Genomic DNA, 26,208 nt, shown 5'->3' with positions numbered 1-26,208 from the left:
GATACTAAGCCCGTGGGCGAGATTACTCTCTCCCGGTTGACCTGAAGACCCAACGGGTTCTGGAGCACTCGAAGGGAAGGACACTGTACTGATACTCCACCCTTACACGCAACCCACAGGATGGCCTGCGGTGCGGAAGGTAGAGATCTGTTTTTAAGCACATGTCTTTCAGGTCGGAGCTGCAGACCAATCTTGGGCCAAGATGGTCACATCCCACCACCAAGTAGCACGAAGAACCTTCGTACCGGCTGGAGGAGCGGCTATATCAAATCCTTCTCCAGCAGGATAAGATGAGCACGCACAAGTCAGGAGCACTGCTCAACACTCGGTGTGATGAATATCACTGAATTTTCAGGAGCACGTCTGCTCAACACCTAATGTGATGACTATCACTGACTTGAGCGGGGTAGCCGAGCCTGAGGTGGGGCAGCAAAGTAGAGAGAGTGGTGTTAGTGTGCTGTGCAACACTTACCTATCTCCACAAGCGGCAGGGGGCGCGTGAGAAGGCGGATGACCGGTTCCTCGAACGCACCAAGCTGCCTGCTGGCGACCAAGGGGGAGCTGAGGGGTGTAAGGCTATACAGGGTCACACCCGCCAGACTGGCCCTCTTGGGACCCAGGAACAGATGAAATTGCTCTCTCTTTGAAGTGTGGGTACCGCTTGCTCCGCTTTTTTTTTTTTTTTTTTAGGGAGCCAGCGGCGGAACAGACACACACACAAACAAAGGCTCCACCCGGCCCTCACCCGGGGGTGCCACTCCAAGAGCATCTCATCCATTCCTGGGCGGCCCGCTCCGGAATGCTTTCGCTGTCGCTTGCCACCTGGCTTGGCAGCGCCTGGAGCAGACTGGGCGTCTCTACTGCAGCCGGCTCCATGCTGAGGCCTGGGTGGAGGCTGCTGCGGAGGGCCAGCAGGAGCGGCGGCCGGGGAACGCCCACGGCGACGAGCAGGCGGAGGAGCTGCCACCGGCGGCGGGTGGAGGCAGCAGCTGGCCACCGGGGCAGGATGTGCCGGATGACCTCCGTCTGCGCTTGAGCGGCAGAGAACTGTTGGATGCAGTTCTCCACCGCGTTGCCGACCAGCCCAACCTGGGAAATTGGGGAGACCAGGAACCGAACCTTGTCCACATCCGCCATACCAACCAGGCTGAGCCAACGAAGGCGCAACTGGACCACCAAGGTGGACATCGCCAGACCGATCACGCACGCTACGACACTCATGCCCCGGAGGGTGAGGTCGGATTCAGTGCGGTGCTCACCTATGAGCGCACGGTCTGGATTACCCTTGTGCATGCCATGGGTGCCCTAGCCTGCAGCAACGCCATGGCACGCAAGAGGAAGCGGCTTGCCCACAGGCTTTGTAAGCTCTGCCCGTCGGAACGGACGAAAACTCACAGGCCCTAGGGGGGAGACGAGGATCCCCCGAAAAGGCAGCGGCCGCTGGACACAGGTGCACCTGTGTCGACAGACCGCTCCAATGGAGGGACACCTCGCAACCCTTCACCGTTCCTCCATCAAGGGTAATGAGGGGGAAAAGCTATTCAGGCAGTTTCTGGCAGAGAAAGATGCTGTTCACCACCTGATAAGCTCTCCATGCATTTCGGGAAAGAAAGGCACTGGGGCGGCGAGCTGAGAACCAGCGCGGCCCGCCCCAAGATACCAAACTCCAGATTCCAACCGAGACTGAACGGGACATGGTGGAGGTTCCACTCGAGCCCGGCAGCCTCGGCGGCCCGTTTCAGCATAGCTGATAATTCTGGATCCGGCTCGGGCAACATTGAACTCCCGGAGGGAGACAATGCAGCCGAGTCATCATCTCTAGAAGTCAGCTCACCCTCCGATGTTGCAATCGGCGTCCTGTCCTCCAGGGGAGCCCCGAGTGAAACCGCTGGCCCACCTATTACAGATGGACCAGCAGACAACACAGGAGGCTCCAGTGGTTGCAGTGGAAGGGAGGAGTGAGGAGCCCACAGGGAATGGTTACCGGGCGGGACATCCAACGCTATCCTCCGGTCACCCATCCCACACAGCACCCGAGGGTGGGGCATGGTAATGGGGACTCGCTCTCCGCGAACGAAGGCGAGTCTCGCCCTCAACACTGCGACAGTCATGTTCCCACAGTGAAAACATGAGCTGTCCACAAAAGCTGTCTCAGCGTGCTGTAAGCCCAAACACGTAACACAACAGTTGTGACCATCAGAGAGAGACAGGGAACGGCCGCACCCAGAAACGCACGGGCGGAATGACATCTTGAAAAAGACGCAAACACACCCGTGTTGCTCTTTCAGAAAATAGGACCGTCACCAGTGCCGGAGCACACAGGGGAATGACCGCGGCAACACTGAACAGAGAACTGAAACAGTGAAGCACTCACTTTTCCGCCCTCTAACCAGCCATCAACACACACAAACATTTAGAAATTTGTTGCTGTTAAAACAGTGGTTGAGAGCTCAAAGCTCGCGATCACCGCTGCACTCGCGCTGTAGAATGCACCAAGCTGCCTGCTGGCGACCAAGGGGGAGCTGAGGGGTGTAAGGCTATACAGGGTCACACCCGCCAGACTGGCCCTCTTGGGACCCAGGAACAGATGAAATTGCTCTCTCTTTGAAGTGTGGGTACCGCTTGCTCCGCTTTTTTTTTTTTTTTTTTGGGAGCCAGCGGCGGAACAGACACACACACAAACAAAGGCTCCACCCGCCCCTCACCCGGGGGGAGGGAGTGATCGTGCCACTGGCTGTGATCGTGATCGTGGTGTGGCGTGGTGTGATCGTGATCGTGGATCGTGGTGATCGAACACCAGCACTGGGAGAGTCTTCCTGAAGAACACCGACACACTCGCTCGTTGTAGACAACAGCACTCTCAGAGACATCAAACGATCGGCTCCGAAGCGAAAGGCAACTAGTGCGTGCATCCACTTCCGTATTTATACCCGCGCCGCGGGGGCGGAGTGTGTGACGCGAATCACGCACGCCAATTACATTGGCTCGTTCAATAGTACTCGAAGAGGATAGGCTCTCTAGCGAGATCCCAATTCAGTCGACCGTCGACTACGTCTGACGTTATCGACTGAAAGGGAACTCATTTTGATTTGCTGCTCAAGAAACATTATTATTATCAATGTTGAAAACAGTTTTTCTGCTTTCTATTTTTGAAAAGCATTTGTTTTAAATATAAGTAATAGTAATAATAAAATAAAATACCCCAAGTTTTGAAGGGTAGTGTACATTAAATAATAGACCCAAACTATGGATGAGAATAAAGATCTTTTGTAGAAGCCATGAAGCAGAGCGGTAAAAAACACTCCCAACACTCTTCAGTAAACCCAGGAGCATTGTAGAAGAAAGTTTTGCTCATTGTTTTAAACTAGGGGTGTAAGAAAAAATCGATACACTTAAGTATCGCGATATTTTACTTGGCAATACTGTATCGATTTTCAAAAACGCAATATCGATTTTTTTTTTTAGTTTACGTGCAAAAATATTCATGGTTCAAGTTTATGTACTGTTTAAAATCCCTACCACTAGATGGCTATGCTGAGACGCACCACTAGTCTCTCGCCTAACCGCGTCTAACTTTTTGCTAAAAGCTAAAAACATAGAGCTATGGCTGAACCCCGCGTAAGACTGGCTCCTGCTGCATTCCGTGCTGAAGTGTGGAATTATTTTGGTTTCCAGAATAAAGAGGGCTCTACAGATATCGACAAGAACCATGCGGTTTGTAAACTGTGTCTGGGAAAGATTAAGTACTCTGGTAATACCACGAATTTGATGGCACATTTAGCAAGACACCATTCAGACACTCAGTTAAGCGAACAGCAAGCTAAACGAGTCGACCCCTCACAACTCACCCTTGTTCAAGTTCAAACGCACAAATTACCAACGACTTCAACTCGTGCAACCAAAATAACCCAGTCGGTAGTTTATTTCATTTGTAAAGACATGCGTCCGCTCAGTGTGGTTGAAAACGAAGGTTTCCGTTATATGGTGCAAACAATGGAGCCTCGTTACACTATACCGTCCCGGCAACACATCACTGATATCGCTGTGCCCAATCTTTACAAGGAGGTTAAAACAAACGTGCTGGAATGTCTAGCTTTAGCTGAGAAGGTTGCCTTGACATGTGACGCTTGGACGTCTAGGGCGACTGAGTCATATGTGACTATTACGGTTCATCACATAACTGACGAATGGAAGCTGGAATCCTGTGTACTGCAGACGAGAGCGATGTACGACAGCCATACCGGAGAAAACATCGCTGCCGTACTGAAAGAGGCCGTTGCTGAGTGGCGTCTGGACATAAAAGATCCCGTTTTAGTTACGGATAATGCCGCTAATATGCATGTGGCAGCTGAACTTGCCGACATGAGCCGCATACGGTGTTTTGCACACAGTCTTAACCTCGCCTCACAGAAAGCGCTGAAAGTGCCATCAGTGGATCGACTACTCGGCAGGGTCAGACGCGTCACTGCATTTTTCAGACGCAGCACCATAGCTAGCCACCAGCTTAAACAAAATCAGGACCTGCTATTATTTAACAATACTATTACATTTTGTGTATTTTCTGACAATTTACATTAAGTTCTTCAATGTTTCCTTTAGGAATCGTGTTAGTGTTTTTGCAGCACAAAACATGTTGGATGTACTAGGGTACATGTTGTGTACTAGGAATAGTGCAAGCACTTTTTTTATTGACATAACAATGTCTTTTCTTTTTTGAGATTGTGTGATTTTTCAGATTTCTTTTTTTATGTATTGTGACAGGGTCTGTATTTATTTTATTTTATTATGGCTTACTTGAGCATATAAAAATGTGTTCACCAAGAACCTGTGAGCACAGTCCCAAACTGGCAGTTTGATTTTGCTTGTACTGAATTGTTGTTTACCTAAAGTAAACTTGTTTGACTTTTATGCACATCATGTCTTTTTTCAAATAATACTTTTTTCTAAAATGATAGTCCTACTTTAAAAAAAAAAATCGCAATATATCGCATTATGAACAGTATCGGAATATATCGCGATATATTGAATCGTGACCCATGTATCGTGATACGTATCGTATCGCCAGATTCTTGCCAATACACAGCCCTATTTTAAACAAAGTAAAAAATCTAGTTAGACTTGCATTTTAGTGACATTTGTGAAAGCATGCATTAGACACTTGCCTTGTGCATTTTGTCATCAGCAGCGCACTAAATGCTTTTGTGAATCATGGAAAAAATGATGTCTATGATTAGCTTTGATGGAATGAGATTGCACTTCTCAGGTTGTACCGGAGAGCTTTTAGAGATGAAAGCATTTGAAACGAGTGACAACCTTTATCTCTCTGCTGCGGAGAACAGCTCGCTCTCCTCCTCTCTCTGCCGTCTCATATTCTCATCTTCCATGCGATGCGCTTGCTTCCTCTCCCCTCCCTATCTGTACGTGGCTGCTGTCTTGGTCGTGTCAGGCCGATGATGCTCTTTTGCGTGATGGTAGACCGCGCTGGTGGCACAGGGGTTGTTCCTGTGCCCGTGGGGAAGCTAGGCCTGGGCGCCTGCTCTTCCTCTCATTCCTGCTGCTGCTGCCATTGCTGCTGTCTCTTTCAGGGCTGCACCTCCTCCTCCTCCTGCAACACCTCCTCTTCCTCCTCATCCGGCCGGACCCGCAGCTTCTCCCTGCACCCACACCCCGTCCTACAGTGCTCCTCCATCTCCGCCCAAAGACAGACCCCCCAGCACGGGACGCCCGCCTCTGTCATCACCATCACCCACCACAAGTCCCCCACTGCCAGCCACCGGGCCTGCAGTCAGCACCCTGCAGGACTGCACCAGGTCAAAGAGGTATGAACAGCGTCAGACAGGGCCAGCTAGACATTGTTATTAAACAAACTGACGTTTTACAGAGTCTGTCAGGGGTTTTAATTCGATTTAACCCTTGGATGCAAATTTTGTAGGATTTTTTTCAGTAGTTCAGATTTTTTCCGGCTGTCAATATTTTTACTAGCCCCACCACAATTATTACTAATTATGTTCTCAGCAATGTATTTTTTTAAAGCATGTTGGATATAAATAATGAAAGTGCTTAGGCCTATTACATTTTTGTCTATTAAATTTGTATATTTAAGTATATTTTATATAAAATATATTTTAAGTATGTGTAACTTTATATATATCTTTTTGTCTTAAATGTTACATTTTAGCTGCATAAACTATCATTTCTTTGTTCGTTTGTTAATTAAATGTTTATTTTTAGCACCATATTTCTAAATATAACAATATAGAAAGATATATAATATATATATATATATATATAATATTATGTATATACATTTAGTGCCGTCAAATCAACTAAGTGTGATTAATGACATTAACATAAAAGTTTATAAATACACACACACACATATATATATATATATACTGTATATATATATATATATATATTCCTTTAAAATAAAACATTTGCTTAATATGATGCAATACATTACTTACTGGTTTGTAATTTTCATCTTTACTGATGCTTTCAAGTCAGTCAGAAATCAATTTTTCTGTTTCTACAAAAAGCTCATGTCTGTTAGCCAGGCTTAAAATAGGCATTTAAAGATCTGTCCTGTAGTAGATAGATGATATGCATCAAAGGGTTAAATATAAAATGTTGTCTCTGTTCTGCTGAGGAGTTTTGGGTTGTCACATGTTAGTAGTTATTAAACATAGCACAATGTCTCTTGCTTTAAGCTTTGAAGGCTTGACAGAGGTCCAGTATGCAGTCAGCAGCACTGGCAGTTTTGAGCTGACTCCCTGATGGAGCGTCTCAACCTCAGCTGGCCTGCGAGTTCTGCATCAGCATCAGAAACTGGCTGTTCAGCAGGAAGCTTCTGTCATCACATTGTTTTGACATTGTTGCAGCGATACCTCATGATGGAGTGAGGATGTTAGTCAGTTTTTGACACAGAACTATGCAAATTACTCTTTCTCATTCATGTTTATTACAATTGTCAATTACAATTTCCTGATTACAGTAATTAGTGTTAATTGCTAAGACTAGCATCACTATTACTAGGCTATTGCTCATGCTTAGGATTTGGATGAGTTCCTAACCCTAAGTATTAAACTTTGGCACGTAACTCGCCTAGTACTGCTTATCCTATAAAAACACCTCAAACTGCTCAATCAGACTGAACAATGTTTTGTAATCTAAAATGAAGAAGGGAGGCGAGCCATGCGAGTCCAGAATATTGCTATTGACAGATATTAAACCATTCAGAGCACAACATACAGTTTGTATTTGCGTTAAGCTATTTGCGCATAACTATTATATTAAATGTATAAACTAATACATTTAAATTTAATTGTTTATTAACATACTAATATATATTTTTGCACAGGTAATATTTTGATAGTTTACTTTTGATGTAGTACATAAATTACTTTATGTAGTACTATCTTACTATATATATATGTATATATATATATATATATATATACATATGGGGATTGCAGTCCATAAACGCTGCGAATGCTCTGCATACTCAAGTCATTTGAGGACTTGCTAATTATTATTAACACTATAAATTACTGTAAATTCTCTTGTTTGAGGTGTACCTTAAAGCTTAAATGATAAAATCTTGGTAAAACGTATACAACTGTCCGTCATTTATTTATTTACCAAGCTACCTTCATTTTCTTCCAATCTGTCAGTTACTGAGGGTTTTGGGAAAGCGGATGCACAGCAGCTTTGGTGCCTGCGCTCTGTAGTTATGTATCGTCGTCATTGTCCCGTGTTCTCATTGGTTTCCCACCATATGGGGGATTTCATGCTCAGGGAAAGCTGTCCACAAATCGCTCGCCCAGACGAAAAAATGTGGTGTTGCTGCCAGATCCCAAACACCGAAAATCACATTGTATTTGATTCAAAACTAAAAACACTAAATCAAATAAAACTATTTTCATAGCAATTCTTTTCATATTTTGCAAACACCCCTTTCACAAATTGCACCTCCCTCATCTCAAACAACACTATCACAGCTCTTACCGGTGCGTGTGCTTGTGTCTCAATGGGTAAATGTAGGCTTATTTCAATAAAAGGTCCAACATATTAGAAATACTTGAGAGTAATTAAAATATGAGAGTAGGCAACTGAGTAGGTAACACTCTGTCTAGAGCGAATGTGTCTCGCTTATTATAAACCCATCCAGCATAGCTGCACCAGGCAATTTTTTGACATAACGCGTTACCCAGCATACCCGGTTAAAGAAGTCCCCATACACTGATATACACAGTATACAATTTACATTTAATTATAATTTCATTTTGCAAACATATGCAAAAAAAAATGTGTCTTCATAATATCATTCTTACAGAGTATAAATGAATCTTTAGATAAAAGCATAACTACCTTTTTATGTTTTTGCGAGGTCCCTCATTTATCAATGAATTGTATTTAAGAACCTTTCCTTTTGCTGTGTTTCAAATTGTTAGTTTGTATGACCCTGACTTGGTGTGACATTCTCAATTATAACCAGCTTCTTCTCCTTCTTCTATCTCGAAGGCCATTTTTTTGTCCTTGAATTAGACAACACTGTCACTTTCCCTGACAGTCCAAAGGACACATGCAGCAAGTTATTGGAAACCAGCTGAAACTCATAAAATGTGCTTTCAAAATGTGTGTGCATCTAAGCAATGAGGTGGAAATTATTATTAGCACTCTCTCTGAATATCTTGCCAGCGTATATTTTACTGGATGTAAAGTTGGCAAGCATTTTTAAAGGGATAGTTCACATAAAATGAAAATACTGTCATTATTTACTCCCCCTCATGTCGTTCCTAAAGTAGTCATACAGGTTTACAATGACATGAGGGTGAGAAAATGTGTAAATTTACATTTTTGAGTAACTATCCCTCTAAAGTGAGTGCAATAGTTTTCTGACATTCTCTTTAAATGTAGCATTTTGTGGTGGATTCGATAGTCCTCTCATTCCTGGAGCCAGTCCACTCCAATACACGTATTTAAACTCACCCTGGCCCATTTACACCTGCTGATTTAGCTAAAAAGAGTGTAATCTTTGGGCTGTGAATCTAAGATGTGGCTAGCGTCTGTGCTTTAGAAAAGATGCCCAGACATAGAGTGACCTCTTCTCCTCTGCCGACTGGAGATTGTATTGCTTTTTTGTCATATTCATACCAGTTGCTTTCATCTCTAATACCTTTTTTAAGCAGGTGGAATTCTTTTGCCGTATATTTTAAGGTTTGGCTTAAAGTCCATCCTCTCTACTTATTCTGTAGGTGTATTAACTTAAAGTGTTTGATGTTCAAAGGTTTCTTTTCTGCAAATACTTGTGTGCAAAAATAATGATTGTTTCAAACCATTTTTCTGAACACTCCCCCATCTGCCATTGGTTGGCTACATAGATAGTCCCGTCCTCATCACACGCCATTGGTTGAACCAATATTGCTGTGTTGAGAGTGGGACTTGGGATGCTCAATGTTGTGATAGCAGAGTTTATACTAATTTCTAGAAATCAACTTGCAAATGGATTTTTTACTCACACTACCGTTCAAAAGGTTGGGTTGGTAAGGAATTTTAACTTTTAATGATTTAGTCTCTTGTGCTCACCAAAGTTGAATTTTTATACAGCAAAAACAGTAATATTGGAGAACTTCTCACAAAAAATCTCCACCTAATTGACAATACGTTCGCACGCATATGATTTTGTTCTTAATATCGTTCTGATGTTAGTGAATTTGGAGTATTTTAAATGAGCGGCCACGTCATTTGCATAAAACACCCAAACCATCTCCATACACACGCCTTTCGTCACTCTCGTCAAACTTGTCGCTGTTTGAAGACGTGCTCTCGCCCGATCATCGAGCAATGCTAAGTGTGCCATTCTCACTAGTTCCACAATAAACATCTTTTATACAGACCCAGATTACAGATCTCTCATTAGCCAGCTGTACACATGCGTATATGCGTTATTCCGAGTGACTTCGCCGCTGAAGCTATAACGTTGCTTTTCTTACTCTTTAACTGTATATGATGTGAATGTATTTAAGATGAAATTAAATTGTATTATGAAATCATTTTATTATATAATTTTATATGGATTATATAATAAATTGTATGCAACATACTTAAATATAATTATAGTCGTGTTATGATGAAATGTACAACTTCTTAACACGATTAAGGCCGTACAGAGTAAGTGCTTTTTGCATACCTGTGGTTTCAGTTGTTCCTATATTTTTTCATAAACTTAGAATAAATGTTATTACGAAATGTTTGGTGAATCGTGATTCGTTCTAAAAAATCGTTCGTACGCACATTTCACGCACAAATTTGTGCGTTTACATGCTTCGTGAATGAGACCCATTTTTCTGCTACCTAATATTTTCAGTATTCTTTGAAATTTCAAAAGAACAGTATTTGTTTGAAATGGAAACTTTTATAACAATGTAAACAATGTATCAATTTAATAGGCAACATTCTTGCTGAATAATTTTTTCAAAAATAAAAATATAATCTTACTGACCCCAAACTTTTGAACAGTAGGCTATAGCCTGGATTTTAAGCTGCAGTAGAACATAACGAGAAATGACTCATCACCTCTAGATACAATTTTGAAAGGCTCCTTGAATTGAAGTGACTGCCGTAGTTGTATGAAACTGTTGGCATTTTAATTATCCTGCTGCATTTATTTTTAATCCATGGCTTGATGTGCAATTAGTTACACTGTTCAAGTGTGAGTGGAAATTGCTTACACACAGAAATCATTTTCTAGTATTAGAGGTGATCGTCTTCACAGGGATGTGCTGATGGTGTCTGTTTCAAGGTGATCAGGTGATCAATATTTGCATCATACATCATGTCTGCAAAATACACTACAAATTTAGATGCGAAAACTACAAATTTAGATAGAAAATTTTGGTTTAACAAGGGCTCACGTTACTCCTGGTATAAAGATGCGTTTTGGTCGATCGGATCACAAGTAGACGAGGGAGGACAATTTACATATGAGCGTGGTCAGTAGGCGGAGAATAGGCGTTGTTTTGTAGCTGTTTAAAGACATTCGACCACATGAGCGTTTACACTATGAAAGCAATTCGGTCAATGCGTTTTCGAATACCTCTGGAAGTGGTCGAAAGTAGACAAGCTCAAAACGTTTTAGACCCTGTTTAAACCTGTTTAGACCCTCCACTTGTGATCCGATCAACCACAATGCATCTTAATACCAGGTGTAAACAGGTGAGCCAAGCATGTACACTATTGGCTGTTCAAAAATTTTTTTTTTTTTAAAGAAATTAATAATTATCTTTGTCAAGGATGCATTGAATTTGTGTGATGACGACAGTAAAAATATTTATTATGTTACAAATAATTTAAATTTCAAATAAATTCTGTTCTTTTGAACTTTATATTCTTCAAAGGATCCTGTAAAAAGTATCAGGGCTTCCTCAAGAATATTAAGCAGCACAACTGTTTTCAACATTAATAATAATAAGAAAATTTACTTGAGCACCAAATAATATTAGAATTATTTTTGAAGGATCATGTGACTGAAGACTGGATTAATGATGCTGAATTTTCAAAGTCGCCAGGAAAGTATTTTAAAATATACTCAAAAAAGTTATTTAAAATTGAAAAAATATATATATATTTTCAAATTATGGTATTTACTGTATTTTGATCAAATAAACGCCTTACAGACCCCAAACTTTAAAATAATATTTTTTTCCAAAGTTTCGGATAAGATCCAGTGGCATTGCATGTCCTGTAAGAGACCAAGCGAAAGAGATGTGTGTGTGTAAAAGTGACAGTGATGGAGAGTGACTGAGAAAATTTTAACCTTTCTTACTGTGAACATTTTGACGGTGAAAAAGAACAAGAAAGACAAGAAAGAATGATTTTGAAGGAGGAACCAGAGAGGGGGAGGTAAACAAAAGTAGCTGGAGAACAAGAAATAGATTTTCTGTTCATTTCATGAGTAACGTACCCTGAGAGACATGCTAGAATATAGAAGACAGATGATTATACTCTTACTTTGAAAATAAATAAAGGAATAATGAGGAATTGGCTGTACCCAAGCCTGGTCAGCTGCACTTGTATTTCATCAACTAGTGTGCTAAACATTGGTTACATTCTTCAAAGTTTCTTCTTTTGTGTTCCATGTTAGAAAGAAAGTCATACAGGTTTGGAATGAAAGGAGAGAGTGTAAATGATAGAATTAAAATGTTCGGGTGAACTATGCCTTTAATGCTATTTTGGTCTTTTTCACTCAGCATTATGCAACAGTTTTTGATGGTGTGTGATCTCTCAGCTCCTGAATCTTGATCAGTACTATACCTGTGCGCAGGGAATCTTTGGGATTCTGTGCCGAGAGGTGACAGCTGTGATGCCCGTCTTTTTCCTTTAATACTCGCACAAAAAGAGAAACGGATCAAAGAGAGAGAATAAAGAGACAGATCAATTTTTCATGAGAGTTGGGTTATGAACAACTGCAAAATCTCTTCTCTGCTCAAAGTTTGCCATGCTGTAGCAGACACACAGGACAGTTAATATAAAAATCCCTTTCACTTGTTGTTGAGAGAGCCGGCAGTGATATTCTGTTTCAGTGAATTATTTAAAGATGACGTCAATGTCTGTGGGTCTACAAACACAGTCTAACCCATGAAACCACATTTAAAGGCATAGTTCACCAGAAAACAACAATTCTGTCATCATTTACTCAATATCATGTTGTTCTAAACCTGTATGTGGAACGCCTAAGGTGAAATTTTGGATCATTTTCACACAGCCCTCTTCCATATAAAGGCCCATTCACACCAAGGATGATAACTACAATGACTATGATAAAGATGTAGCTCTAAGAATCGTTCTAAATATAAAAGAATAGCAGAGTCCACTCCACAACTAACAATAACAGCACAGAGAAACGACATCGTTGGAATCACTTTCAGAACAATATTTTTCCTGCTGTAAAAACATTGACAGCCAGTCAGAATTCATCTTGCTTTAAAGAGCTCAAGCATTTAATGTGGGAGACGACAAAACTGCAGCTTGTGCTTAGAATAAACAGATCGTAACTAATATAGTGATTGTTATACTTATCTTTATAGTTATCATTCTTGGTGTGAACGGGCCTTCAAGGGATAGTTCACCCAAAAAATGGAAATTCTGTCATCATTTACTCACCCCCAATTTGGTCCAAACCTGTATAAATGTCTTTGTTCTGCTGAACACAAAGGAAGATATTTTGAAGAATATGGGCAAACAAACAGTTGTGGAGGAAACATTGACTTCTCAAGTATGGATAAAAAATACTGTGGAAGTCAATGGTGCCCCACAGCTGTTTGGTTACCAACATTCTTCAAAATATTCTCTTTTGTGTTCAACAGAACAAAGAAATGTATACAGGTTTGGAACAACTTGAGTGAGAGTAAATGATGACAGAATTTTATTTTTGGATGAACTGTCCCTTTAAAGGCCAATTCACACCACACAGACATAAGCTAACAGATGGCAACAAACACTTCGTCAGACAGTGTGTTTCTCCTGTTAGAGTCTGTTAGTGTCTGTCGGAGTTTGTTGAACATGCTGAATCAGAGTCGGATGTCTGAGAAGTGGCGTGCTGTAATCTGGTGACTGTCATCGTTGGTCTGTGTCTGTCGGTTGAGTGTGAATTGGCCTTAACCATTCAAATTTTCCTTTAAAGAAAAACAGTAGGCCTATATGGGTTTTACAATTAGTAAAAATGACATTCATTTTTATTTTTCAATGAACTGTTGCTTTAAAAGAAAAATTTTTAGTTGATATACAGTAGGCTTAATGTTTCAAACTGAAACGGAAATGGCAGTAAACCTTTTATAATGTTACAAAATAACTCTATTCATCACTTAATCCTAAAAAAAATTATCACGTCTTCCACAAAAATATTATTTGACACAATTGTTTTCAACATTGATGAGAATTGTTTCTTGATCACCAAATCAACATATTAGAATGATTTCTGAAGGATCATGTGACTGAAGACTGGAGTGATGATGCTGAAAATTCAACATTGCCATCACAGGAATAAATTACAATTTAAAAATAAAATAACTTAAATAGGAAAAAATATAACACAATATTACTGTTTTTACTGTATTTTTTATCAAATTAAGTCAAATTAAGCCTTGATAAACACAATAATCTTTATTCATTAAAAAAAAATCCCCAAACTTTTGAATGGAGAATGTGCATATTTTGTATAATCGTAAATTATTAATATGTCTAGACTAAACATGATTGGTTTAAGAGAGGCAGATATCTTGAGGAGACTGATGTTCCTTTTAAGTGTGAGTATAAGTTTCATCTATTAAAACTACAGCTGTGCTGTAATAGTGTTGCAATCACTGAAGTGTTGAGAGAGAGAGAGAGAGAGAGAGAGAGAGAAATATGCATGTATAGAGCAGCGTACAGTGATGAGTCACGTCCTGCAAGTTTCTGCTCCTCTTTAGCTATCTGTCTGTTTTTCATTAGAGCTGCCCAATATCTACACCACCACAAAAGCCCATGGTCATTACCTTCATGACGAACTCAAACGGGGGAGGCAAACACTACGAACATTCCCTCACGACTCGCTTCACAGTCATGTACTCTAAAAAGTGAGGGTAAAGTGAGCAAGATATACACCCATATATTCCCTGTGGTAAGGATTTGCAGTTGACAGGATGTGGTTTGTTTTGAAAACTGGGAAGATTGGATTGAGCTAATCCTGGAGATTGCTTTCACCCTGGGGGGATTACACGTGTCTCAATCTATTCCAAATCAGACACAGGTAATAATAGCCAAAATATCAGATTATTGTACTGCACTTTTCATTTCTACTTGACCTCAATATCTATTCTTTTTCTTTATGTATGTGTGTATATCTGCTCACCAAGGCTGCATTTATTTAACTATACAAAACCATAATAGCATGAATATTATTACAATTTCAACATTTTATTTAAAATATATACTATTTTAATATGTTTTAAAATGCAATTTATTTTTGTGGTGGCAAAGCTCTCTTCAGTGTCACATGATCCTTTAGAAATCATTCTAAAATGCTGATTTGCTGCACAAGAAACATTTCTTATTATTGTTGAAGGCAGTTGTGCTGCTTAATATTCTTGTGGAAGCTGTAATACAGAAATATATAATATAATATCTTGGCAAAAGGAGATTGCAAAAAGTAGTTAATAAAAGGGTGCCAATATTTGTGGCAAATGTGTTTTGGAGAAAAAACATTTATTTCACAATGTGATTTCCCCCCCACTTTCAATTCTTTTACTTTAATGAAAGGTTAGATTTTAGCAGATTTTTAAAATGAAAGATCAAAAAGGATAAACAATGCAGATTTATTTTTTACAGCCATTTTTGATCATAATTACCAGGGGTGCCATTAATTCTGACAACTGTGTGTGTATATATATATATATATATATATATATATATATACACACACTCACACACAGTATACAGTATATATAATACACACACAGTAGCCTACATACACTCTACAGAAATAAAATAAGCTACAAATGCTGTATAGTATACAAGCTGGCAGCATATGCCTGTCTAAATATTAGAGAACTAATTCTAGACACTGATTCTACTGTAATCAAGGATTCATTTACTCGAGGGCTGTTCTGTAGGTAATGGAAAGCCCAACTGAAGTAGCCTCTAAATACAAATGTATGCTGTTCAGATTGATTTAATTAAGATGTTTTTGAAGTCCAAATGAAATCGATGAGAATACTGTCTATTGACCTGGCTTTTTAGGTCATGTCCCAGGCGGAGGGCCAACAGAAGAACCTGGTGAATTCCATCGAGTCGTTGCCGAGCCGCGGGCCGCTGTCTTCCCTGGATCAGGACCTGCTCCTGCTCAAAGCCACGTCTGCAGCCACGCTCAGCTGTCTGGGAGAATGCCTGAGTATCCTTCAGCACAACGTGTGCCAGGCTGCCCAACACATCACCCACAGCCACACGCAGGGATCCAATACAGGCGAGAATATGGCACTGTCTGTCTCTTCTGAAATGTGTGATGTGTGTTAGTTCAGCGTGCCAAAATGTGTTCTCTTGTTACATCATATATATAATATTATAGTCTGATTTATAGTATTGGAAGCTTCATTTGATGTTCATTATTCACAAATTTTAATAATAGTACATAGTGAATGTATGATAACTGATATCATCCTTGTGCAGATACCATCTCTCCTTGGTCAAGGCCCAAAACTGCTCCAGAAGACCATGTGAATAACGGAGAATTGGCATGTAACAACATCTCAGCTATACATCAGCCCCACTCCCCTGTTCATAGGAACAAAGAACGCCTGAAAGACACAGAGGTACTCAAAAATATGATTAATTTGTATTTTATTTTATTTATTTTTTATTATTATTATTTTATTTTTAGAAATGCTGCCTGAAACTTTATTAATTACTGTCACTTTTGGACGGCGTTTAGAAAAGGACACATATATATTATGTTTTTCCTAGCATCCTTTACATTTTATATAACATTTGATAGTATAGATACCAATTTTATTTTATTTGATTATTTAATTATATTTATTTTATTTTAACTTTATCCATTGCTGTCACTTTTAGACCGTGTTACTTTAGAAAAGGACATAGATATATTATGTTTTTCCTAGCATCCTTTACATTTTGTATAGCAGTTGCTCAAGAAATATTTCTTATTATTATTAATGTTGAAAACACTTGTGCTGCCTAATATTCTTATGTAAGCTGTAAAACATAAATGATATAGATGTGTACAGTATATATAAATGATATATAATATATTAAAGTGTGTGTGTGTGTGTGTGTGTGTGTGTGTGTGTGTGTGTGTGTGTGTGTGTGTGTGTGTGTGTGTGTGTGTGTGTGTGTGTGTGTGTGTGTGTGTGTGTGTGTGTGTGTATTACGGTTCCCTCAAGAATATTAAGCAGCACAACTCTTTTTATTTTATTTTATATTATTTTGTTTCGTTTTATCTTATTTATTTATTTATTTGTTTATTTATTATTATTTATTTATTATTAATATTATTTGTATTATTATTTTTATTTATATATTTTCTATTTATTTATTTATTTATTTTTATTTAATATAGATGCTGCCTGAAACTTTATCTGCCGTTGTCACTGTTATGAGTATATGAGTAATTTAGACAGTATTTGGTCTCGTATTTCATTTCATTTTGCTTTTGAACTGCAAATAGTTTTCTTATCCAAGTTTCCGAGGCAGCACTTTCTCCCTCGCTTTCTTCAAAGAAAACACCCCTGCAATATAGTCATCATCACACCCATCATTATCGTTCTGAAGCTGGCAGCTCTGTGACACGCTGCTTATCACTTTTAAAGGGAAATGATCTTTCAGGGGTAAAATCTGTCACCGGGATCTGTTCAGCTTATCTGATAATAGCCCATAAAAATCAGAATGGTCTCTGACTCATTTAAAGTCTCCCGTAGAGTAGGCATGTCTTTGAAAAGTTTCAGAATCGTGGCTGTGCTATTGTACGCATGCCTGCCAGACTTCTGCAGTGAACGAGTGAAAGAGGAGCACTAATTGGACTTGTTCTAGTTTTAGCATCTGTAGAGGGTTACTGAGGATACCCACAATCCCTCTGGAGCCCTGAATGAGTCAGCCCGTCCCTCTTGGAAACCTTTTATCCGCCTGCGTTCCTCTGGATAGAGGCCTGGGCTGCTGTTTCTTCGACGTTACAGTGTGCAACTGTTTGTTTGCGTGGCGTATGCATAAGCACAGGTTAATTTGTGTGTGAGCGTGTGCCTGAAGGGAGCTAATTCATTTTTGCGGTTGCTTTGTGTGTGCTTGTCATTAAATCGGCACCCTATGAGGATGAACATACTCCCAGAATGCAACAGACAGAATCTGTGCTATGTTTTTTTTTCTTCTCTGACATACCCAGTATAATGCATATAATTAATTAACATTGTGACTCATATCATTAAACCTTTAAATCACTCAGTTCGCACTGTTGAATATTAAAAAGATGATAATAGCACAATGCTGAAGTGTAAAATGAATGCACAGTATGTGTATAGTTTAGTTATTTTAAGGCGCATCCAGCACCAATTGCAGTTTTGTAACATCAGCATCGACTGCATGGCTCATGGATTATCTAGGCATGAAATCAGCAAAGACAGTGAAATATGCTGATATCTTAGGTCTGAAATGAGTTCATATGAGCCCCATCAATCAATCCCATCATACTGCATATAAGAGCCTCCTTTTTTGGAAGTGCAGTGCATTTACAGTTTCTGCTGCTTTGTGAATGCTGTGTGTCCGCGTCACACAGGAGTGCTCTGGTAATCTTTATCATTTTATCACTTTGTATATTGTAGCCCTGAAGATACGTAATTATCCAAAGTCTTCGCGCTGCGTAATGTGATTGCCATCTCCAAAAAGCCACTTCAGCTTCTGTGGGAATTAAAGGAATAGTTCATAACACAAATGAAAACCGTGTCCTCATTTACTTACCCTCATGTCATTCCAAAGTCAAACCATATGACTGACTGACTTCCGCAGAACAAAAAAGGAGACCTTTTGCAGGAATGAAGTCTTCTTCACTGTGATTATCTAATCACTAATCATATGATGATGTCTGTGAAGAGTGTTGAAGTTTTCAACGAGCGAGTGTGTCGGTGTTCTTTTAGAAAGACTCTCCCAGTGCTGGTGGTTCTACAGCGCGAGTGCAGTGGTGATCGCGAGCTTCTGAGCTCTCAACTGCTGTTTTAACAGCATCATTTCTGTGTGTTTGTTGGCGGTTGGTTAGAGGGCAAAGAAGTGAGTGCTTCACTGTTTCAGTTCACTATTCAGTGCCGCCGCGGTCATTCCCCTGTGTGCTCCGGCACTGGTGACGGGTCCCATTTCCTGAAAGAGCAACATTCCATCCGTCCGTTTCTGGATGCGGTTGTTCCCTGTCCCCCTCTGACGGTCACAATGGTTGCATCACGTGTTTGAAAAGAAAAAGAAAAAAATAATTATATATATATATATATATATATTCAGCACACTGAAGCAGCTTTTGTGGATAGTTAATGTTTTCATTGCGAGAACATGACTATCACGGTGTTGAGGTTGAGACTCACCTTCATGCGTGAAGGTGGAGTCCCCATTACCACCCCCCACTACGGCGCCGTGTGGGATAGGTGATCGGAGGATCATAGTGAGGCTTCCCCGCCCGGTAACCAATCCCTGTGGGCCCCTCACTCCTCTATCACACAGCAGCCGGTGGAGCCCCCGTTGAACCCGCTGGTCCCTCTGTAATGGGCCGACCAGCCGTTTCATTTGGGGTCCCTCCAGAGGACAGGATGTCGATTGCAGCATCGGAGGGTGAGCTGACCTCTGGAAATGATGACTCGACTGCGTTATCTCCCTCTGTGAGTGTAACGTTGCCCGAGCCAGATCCAGAAATGGCAGCTATGCTGAAACGGGCCGCCGAGGCTGTCTGGCTCGAGTGGAATCCTCCACCGTGTCCTGAACAGTCTCAATTGGATGATTGGTATCTCGGGGCAGGCCGCGCTGGTTCTCAGCTCGCCGCCCCAGTGCCTTTCTTCCCCAAGTGTATGGAGAGCTTACCAGGTCGTGGACAGCACCTTTCTCTGCCAGAAACTGCCTAAGTAGCTCCTCCCGCTCATTATCCTTGACGGAGGGGCAGTGATGGGTTACGAGGCTATCCCTCCAGTGGAGTGGTCTGTCGCACCTGGTGGCCGCTGTCTTTTGGATGAAGGATCCTCGTCTCCCCCTAAGGCCTGTGAGTTCTCTTCAGTTCCAACGGGCAGAGCTTACAAAGCCTGTGGATAAGCCTCCTCCTCTTTGCATGCCATGGCTTTGCTACAGGTCTATCAGGCCAGGGCACTCATGGACATGCACGAGGGTAGCCCAGACCATGCGCTCATAGGTGAGCTCCGCACTGCAACCGACCTCACCCTCCAGGGCACGAGCGTTGTGGCATGCGCGATCGGTCTGGTGATGTCCACTTTAGTTGTCCAGGAGTGCCACCATTGGCTCAGCCTGGTTGATATGGTGGATGCAGACAAGGTTCAGTTCCTAGACTCCCCAATTTCCCAGGTTGGGCTGTTTGGCAACGCGATGGAGAACTGTGCCCAACAGTTTTCTGCCGCCCAAGCACAGACGGAGGCCATCCGGCACATCCTGCCCCGGCGGCCCGCTGCTGCCTCCACCCCGCTGCCGGTGGCAGTTCCTCGTAGGTAAGGGCGTCCCCCTGCCGCTGCTCCTGCTGGGCCTTCTCAGCAACCTCCACCCAGGCCTCACTGTGGAGCCAGCCGCAGGCAGGCCGCTCTGCCTGTGTCAGACGCTGCTAATCCAGCTGACAAGCGTAAGGTCAAGCATCCCTGACACAGGCCACCCAGGGATGGGGGAATGAGCTCTTCAGATGGTTACTGTTCCGCCGCTGGCTCCCCGGAGAAAGAGCAAATTCCTCTGTTCCAAAGTCCCAAGAGGGCCAGACTGGCGGTGTGTGACCCTGTAAAGCCTTACACCCCTCAGCCCCCTCTTGTATCGCAAGCCAGCAGCTGGATGTGGTTCGAGGACCCGGTCACGCCTTCTCACGCACACCCTGCCATCACGTGGAGACAGGTAAGTGTTGTGCACCACACTCAGACCCCGCTTTCGGGCCGCCTTCTAGCCTTCTGAGCTGAGTCCCTGTCCTCCACCTCGCTGCCCCACCCTGGGTACGTCTGTGGTACTTCTTGTTCCCTGGCCCAGTTCGTAGAAGCCTGGAAAGTGCTTCCGAACCGGTCAAGTCGGCTCCTTTGTACCATCAGACTCGGCTGTACGATTCAGTTTGCTTGGCGGCCCAAGTTCAGCGTTGTTCGTTACACTTTGGTGTTGAGAGAATGTGCCCTGTCATGCACGTGGACATCGCACTCCTACTGGTGAAGGATGCGATTGAACCAGTTCCTCCAGCCAATATGAAGACCAGCTTCTATAGCTCGTACTTCTTTGTACCCAAGAAAGGTGGTGGGTTATGGCTAATCTCGGACCTGCGACTCTTGATTGGGGCCCTGTACAAGCCTCCGTTCAAGTTGCTAAAGCAGAGATGCATTTTCAAATGCTCCGTCCCTGAGATTGGTCTGCAGCATTCGACCTGAAGGACGCATACTTCAGATCTCTATCCTCCGCTACGCAGGCCATCCTGTGTTTTTTGCGTTTGAGGGTTCAAAGACTCAGTACAAATCCTACACTTCGAGTGCTACATAGCCAGTTGGGTCTTCAGGTCAACTGGGAAAAGAGTAAACTCACCCACGGGCTGAGGATCTCTTTTTACGGTAAGGAGCTGGACTCGGTCTAACACGCCTCACAGCAGGAACGTATCTGGTCGGTGGTTTCAGAAGTGAGAAATGGTCCCACTGAAACCTTTTCAAAGGCTCCTGGGGCATATGGCAGATGCAGCCGCAATGGCTTCCTCCATATGATGACCGCTTTAGCACTGGCTTCACGGCCAAGTCCGAGATGGCTGTGGCAGAGCGGCACGCTCCGTGTGAAAATCACCTGGCCTGCTGCCAAACCCTCAGGCCGTGATCAAACCTTTGTTTCTCCGGGCCAGCCGCCCCTAGAACAAGTTTCCGCCAAACCCCGGCTGAGGGGCCACGTACAAAGGCCATGCAATAACGGGGGTCTGGGCAGGCCTCCAACTGCATTTGCATCAACTGCCTCGAGTTGCTGACAATACACCTTACTTTGAGACACCGCTGCTCAGCAAGCTTGTACTGGTCTGTACAAACACTGCGACCGTTGTGCTACGCTTCCCTTGCATGTTGCAACTCGCCCACCACCTCCTCCTATGGGGTCAGGAGCTTCTGAGGTCACTTACCACTTACGTTTCCGGCCTGCTCAATCATGCCGCCGACACTGGAAGGTGGCAGCACTAGGGGCATTTTAATTGGGATCCCAATCAGTCGACAGGTGACTGAAGGTGAACGTCTCGCCACTATTGCTGGACCACCGCTGACTCCGGGCTCCGATCGGCTCTTCAGCGAAAAACAACTGGTGCGTGCATCAACTTCCGTATTTATACCCGCACCGTGGGGCGGATTGTGAGATGCAGATCTCGCACGCCAATGTGCATTGGCTCGTTTTAACAGTATTCGAAGATGACAGGCTCCTAAGCGTGATCCCAATCAGTCGACAAGCCGACTACGTCTCCGTTTCCTCCTTCAGGGAACGAGGGTTACATACGTGACTGAGACGTTCTACTGTGTTAAGCACTTTTTGGGTAAGTCTAGTATGTGATGTATAAACATATCCATGGTCTTTGACCTGAGTATCCTTAGTCTGCACTTTTCTGCACATCTGCACTTCTGAGACCATTACATAAAACATTTACTTCACAAAAGTGAATAAGAACTTAAAGGACATAATCCACTATAGAAGTCGTAAACAATATTTCAGATTTTATGTGATTTTAAGTCATTATTCAATGAAAAACATCCACCCTATCTCAATAGCACATTCGTGAGTTTATATAAGAAGTGGGGAAGTATGATCCACAAATTAATTTTTAATTTGAGTCGATTCATTTGTGATTTGATGACAAGCTTATAATCACTTAAGTCCTAAAAAAAGTCAAAAAGTTAAACAAAAAAAGTTCAAATTTAATAATCAGAAAAAATATCTGCACACGAAAATTGGCCAAAAAGCTAACAAGATTTTATTGTCCAGAGGCCACAAATAAATTGCAAAACTGCAAGGTGCGCAAACCTTTTTCGCGTTAAGCCCTTCATCAGTGTCAAGTTTTTCCAAGCAAACACCTGCAGTCATTTACAAACCTATTACCGTATATCAATGTAATATACCGGAAGATAAAAAAATATGAAATATTTTATTCTGTTGTGTATATGTCATGTGACCATTATCCTAAATCAGAGAACCGTGAAAATACAAATATGTTTGTAAATTATTGAAATACTGTATCTTAAAATCTTAGGGGGTATTTCAAGTAAAAATTTGAGGTCAAACGTGTTTCTCCTGACAAAAAAATATTGGGAATCCCTGATTTATATGATGCTTTTGCCTCTTTTTTGGCGCTTAAAATTTCCCTATTAATTCATACTTTGCAGTCACGTGACTGCCATGGATACCTGGCAGGCAACAAACGCTCACAAAATGGCCAATACTACAATCAATTATATAGTGAGGCTATTTTGTTTCCATAGCACATTAACAAATGTTTAATGACACTAATATCACTAAAAACAATACAATTACTAAATATGAATAATATCACTAAAATGATATAGGCCTAAAAACAGTCTTTAGTTCACGAACAACACAACTTGAAATATTAAGCCAGTAAATTAAGATAGTCATCGCTATACCGTTATATCCATCGTCGTCTCTGAGAGAACGTGGCGTTAATGCAGCGACAGCTGCTGAAAGCTCAGTCCGTTTCTACTTTCACTTTCAGGGAATGATCGCGTTTACATGCACATTAACGCGATTATACTGAATAATAGTGCATCCAATCGCACAACAACTATCTGTCGTTGCACCTCAAAACAACAACTTTTGTATATTAAAACTGGTGACGTCCTGGCAAGATCCTTGATTAGTTTACTGGGTTTCGTTGCTATAGAACTACGTTCTTGCCCACCAGCCAGTAGGCCTACTTGTGACGTCACGTGCAAAGTATGAATTGTAATCAAAAATACAATATTCAGAAGGTCTTCTTTTGTTTCACAGATAAATAAAACGAATCCTACATGTTTGAAACGACATGAGGGTGAGGATCTTCACTTATGGGTGAACTATCCCTTTAATATTTACAACTGTCCTTTCAGATACATTATGTCCAGATATTTTATTTGTATTGAAAACAGTCCAGTTTTGTTATATTGTATGATCAAATTATACAACTAACTTCTGTATAACATTTATAATGCATTGACCTTGACCTTTAAAATTTGATTTTGTGGTTATCCTACTTTCGCATTAAACTAGACTCATCAGAATATACGATTACTTATTCTACATGAGTTTGAGATAATGTAATTATTTTTGATAGACAGGGCCATGAGTCGATGGAGTAGCTACCTTCCCAATGAGAATCGCCTGGCCGGTAGTTCAGCCATACCAGTTTAAAATTCATAGGGATTGCTCAAGGATATAGAGGGAACACAACAAATGATTAGACAACCGATTTATTCAGCAGCCGCCCCAGTGATTCTTCTTGTCTGAATGCAAAAACAGCAAGACATGCTGTAAAACAACAGTGCCGCCCGAGAGGTTATAAATCTTGGATGCGTTCGGGATTGGAGCGACGGGACTTCTGCTGGCCAAATGCCGACACGTTCGTCTGAGTCTTTTAATTGACAAATATGTACCTTTGCGTGTTTAAATGCCTGCAGATTGTGTTTGCTCTGATGTAAATTACACATAATACAATCTCTCGTGGCAGATTGCCTATTGTTTTCTTTATTAGAACGGTTGTACTTCTTCGTAACATCCAGTAGAGGAAGGCAGAGTGCAGAAAAGATTGCTGTGATTGAAGATTGCAAGTGAACCGCAGAGGAAAGCAGTCACGACTAGTGGTCACGACTGAATAAAGCTGTCTGGGAAGGAAGTTTGTGTTATGTACACAGAACGTTTAACTGGTTCTTTTTTAAGACAACATTTTTATTGGATTTTTGGACTTCTGGGATTGAAATGAGGCTGTCAGCAGTCTCAACTCAGAAAGGAGAGAGGGAGAGAGAGATTTCAGTGTCTGTTCATGGTCTGACAGCTCTCTCTTATGTGCTGTCAGAGGAAAATAACGCCAGCAAAACTGCAGGGAACAGAAAAACAAAACCGAGCTATGAGACATGCCCCATCAAGCATACAGATCCCAGATGTTTGTCAGGAGAGGCAGCGGTGCAGATCTTTGTCAAGATTCAAATTGGTGTGTGTATGGGTGTTTGGTGTCTCTCGGGTGTGCTGTTTGTGTGTGTGTGTGTGTGTGTGTGTGTGTGTGTGTGTGTGTGTGTGTGTGTGTGTGTGTTCTATGTGTGTGTGTGTGTGAGAGTAGAAGGCAAACATCTGTCATCGTCATTGTTGGGGCAGAAAGGTAACACACTCAGGAACACAACAGTGAGGGTTTGAATTTTTGTTCTTGGAAATGGTCAGTTCACCAGAGATATTGGGCCACACACAGCTAAGACAGGTGATATAGGGGATGGAATCATAAGTAATTTATCGATTTGGTTCATATTTTGATTCCAGTAGTTCTGGATTACAATAATGGTGACATTCAAGATCCATTAATGGTATTTTTGTAGTTAAACTCCTACAAGCACTAGCTATTATTACAGTGTTTGTTCTTCTTTTTTTCTTTTTTTTTTTTTTTTTGGTTACCCTTTACAGTAAGATCTCTTTTGTTAACATTAGTTAATGCTTCAGCTAACATGAATTATCAATGAGCAGTATATTTTTTACAGCATGTATTAATCTTTGTTTATGTTCATGTTAGTTACAATTTTGATTTAAAGCTACACTGTGTGATTTTTACCCCCATCTAGCGGTGAAAAGGTATATGACCATCCGGTGAATATTAGTTTCTGTTCCTCTCAATTCCGATTTCGTTTTAACTCCTACGGTGGCCAATGTAGTCCAAGATTGGAATGCTGCATTATCACATTAGGCTACGTAATTGTGTATAAAGTAAAATAAATGAAAAATAACTAAAATTTAAAGTGCCTACATATAACTTATAGCCTACAAATTATAGCGCCATTAAAATATTAATCACATGTTATCCGTCATAGAACACGGATTTATGTTACAAGGTAAACAATACTTTTCATCATTGACGCGAGGAAACCTATCCTAGATGTCGTTCTAGCGTTATGCACAGCACACCATGATATAATTAGCCAAGCAACTTCCAATATACACAAACAGGCTTAATTAACGTTACCTGTCGAGAAGAAAGCAGGCAACGTCGGCATCCTTTTTAAAATCGTTGCTCGTCATGAGCTCTTTCCATCTTGGAAAGGCCACTCCAATATTTACTTTTGTCTTGTTGATTTGCCTGTTGCGTTGCCGTCTTAATTCTCTTTTTCGCTTCCTTGGCGACTCTGATACGTATCCTCGAGAATAAGAGTGATCCTCCATCAGCAACAGACTTTCAAAAAGGCTTTCAGGTTTTTATATATCAGTCTCAAGCAATCCCCCTCTTGAGATTCGACA

General features: G+C 41.5%; 1 protein-coding gene across 1 annotated transcript in view; it reads left to right on the top strand.

Moving 5' to 3' along the window:
- The window catches only part of osbpl10b (oxysterol binding protein-like 10b), a 60,053-nt gene that overhangs the window by 13,920 nt on the left and 19,925 nt on the right, over window positions 1-26,208 (top strand). Inside the window, exons 5-7 of the mRNA XM_077215005.1 lie at window positions 5,586-5,819; window positions 15,778-16,000; window positions 16,204-16,346. Coding sequence (XP_077071120.1) covers window positions 5,586-5,819; window positions 15,778-16,000; window positions 16,204-16,346 — 600 coding nt within the window. The remainder of the gene's footprint in view (window positions 1-5,585; window positions 5,820-15,777; window positions 16,001-16,203; window positions 16,347-26,208) is intronic.

Source organism: Siphateles boraxobius, unplaced genomic scaffold (assembly GCF_051911475.1).
Source record: "Siphateles boraxobius isolate OS27281-9 unplaced genomic scaffold, OSU_SipBor_1 68, whole genome shotgun sequence".
Taxonomy (NCBI): domain Eukaryota; kingdom Metazoa; phylum Chordata; class Actinopteri; order Cypriniformes; family Leuciscidae; genus Siphateles; species Siphateles boraxobius.
This window is presented reverse-complemented; position numbering and strand designations above follow the sequence as displayed.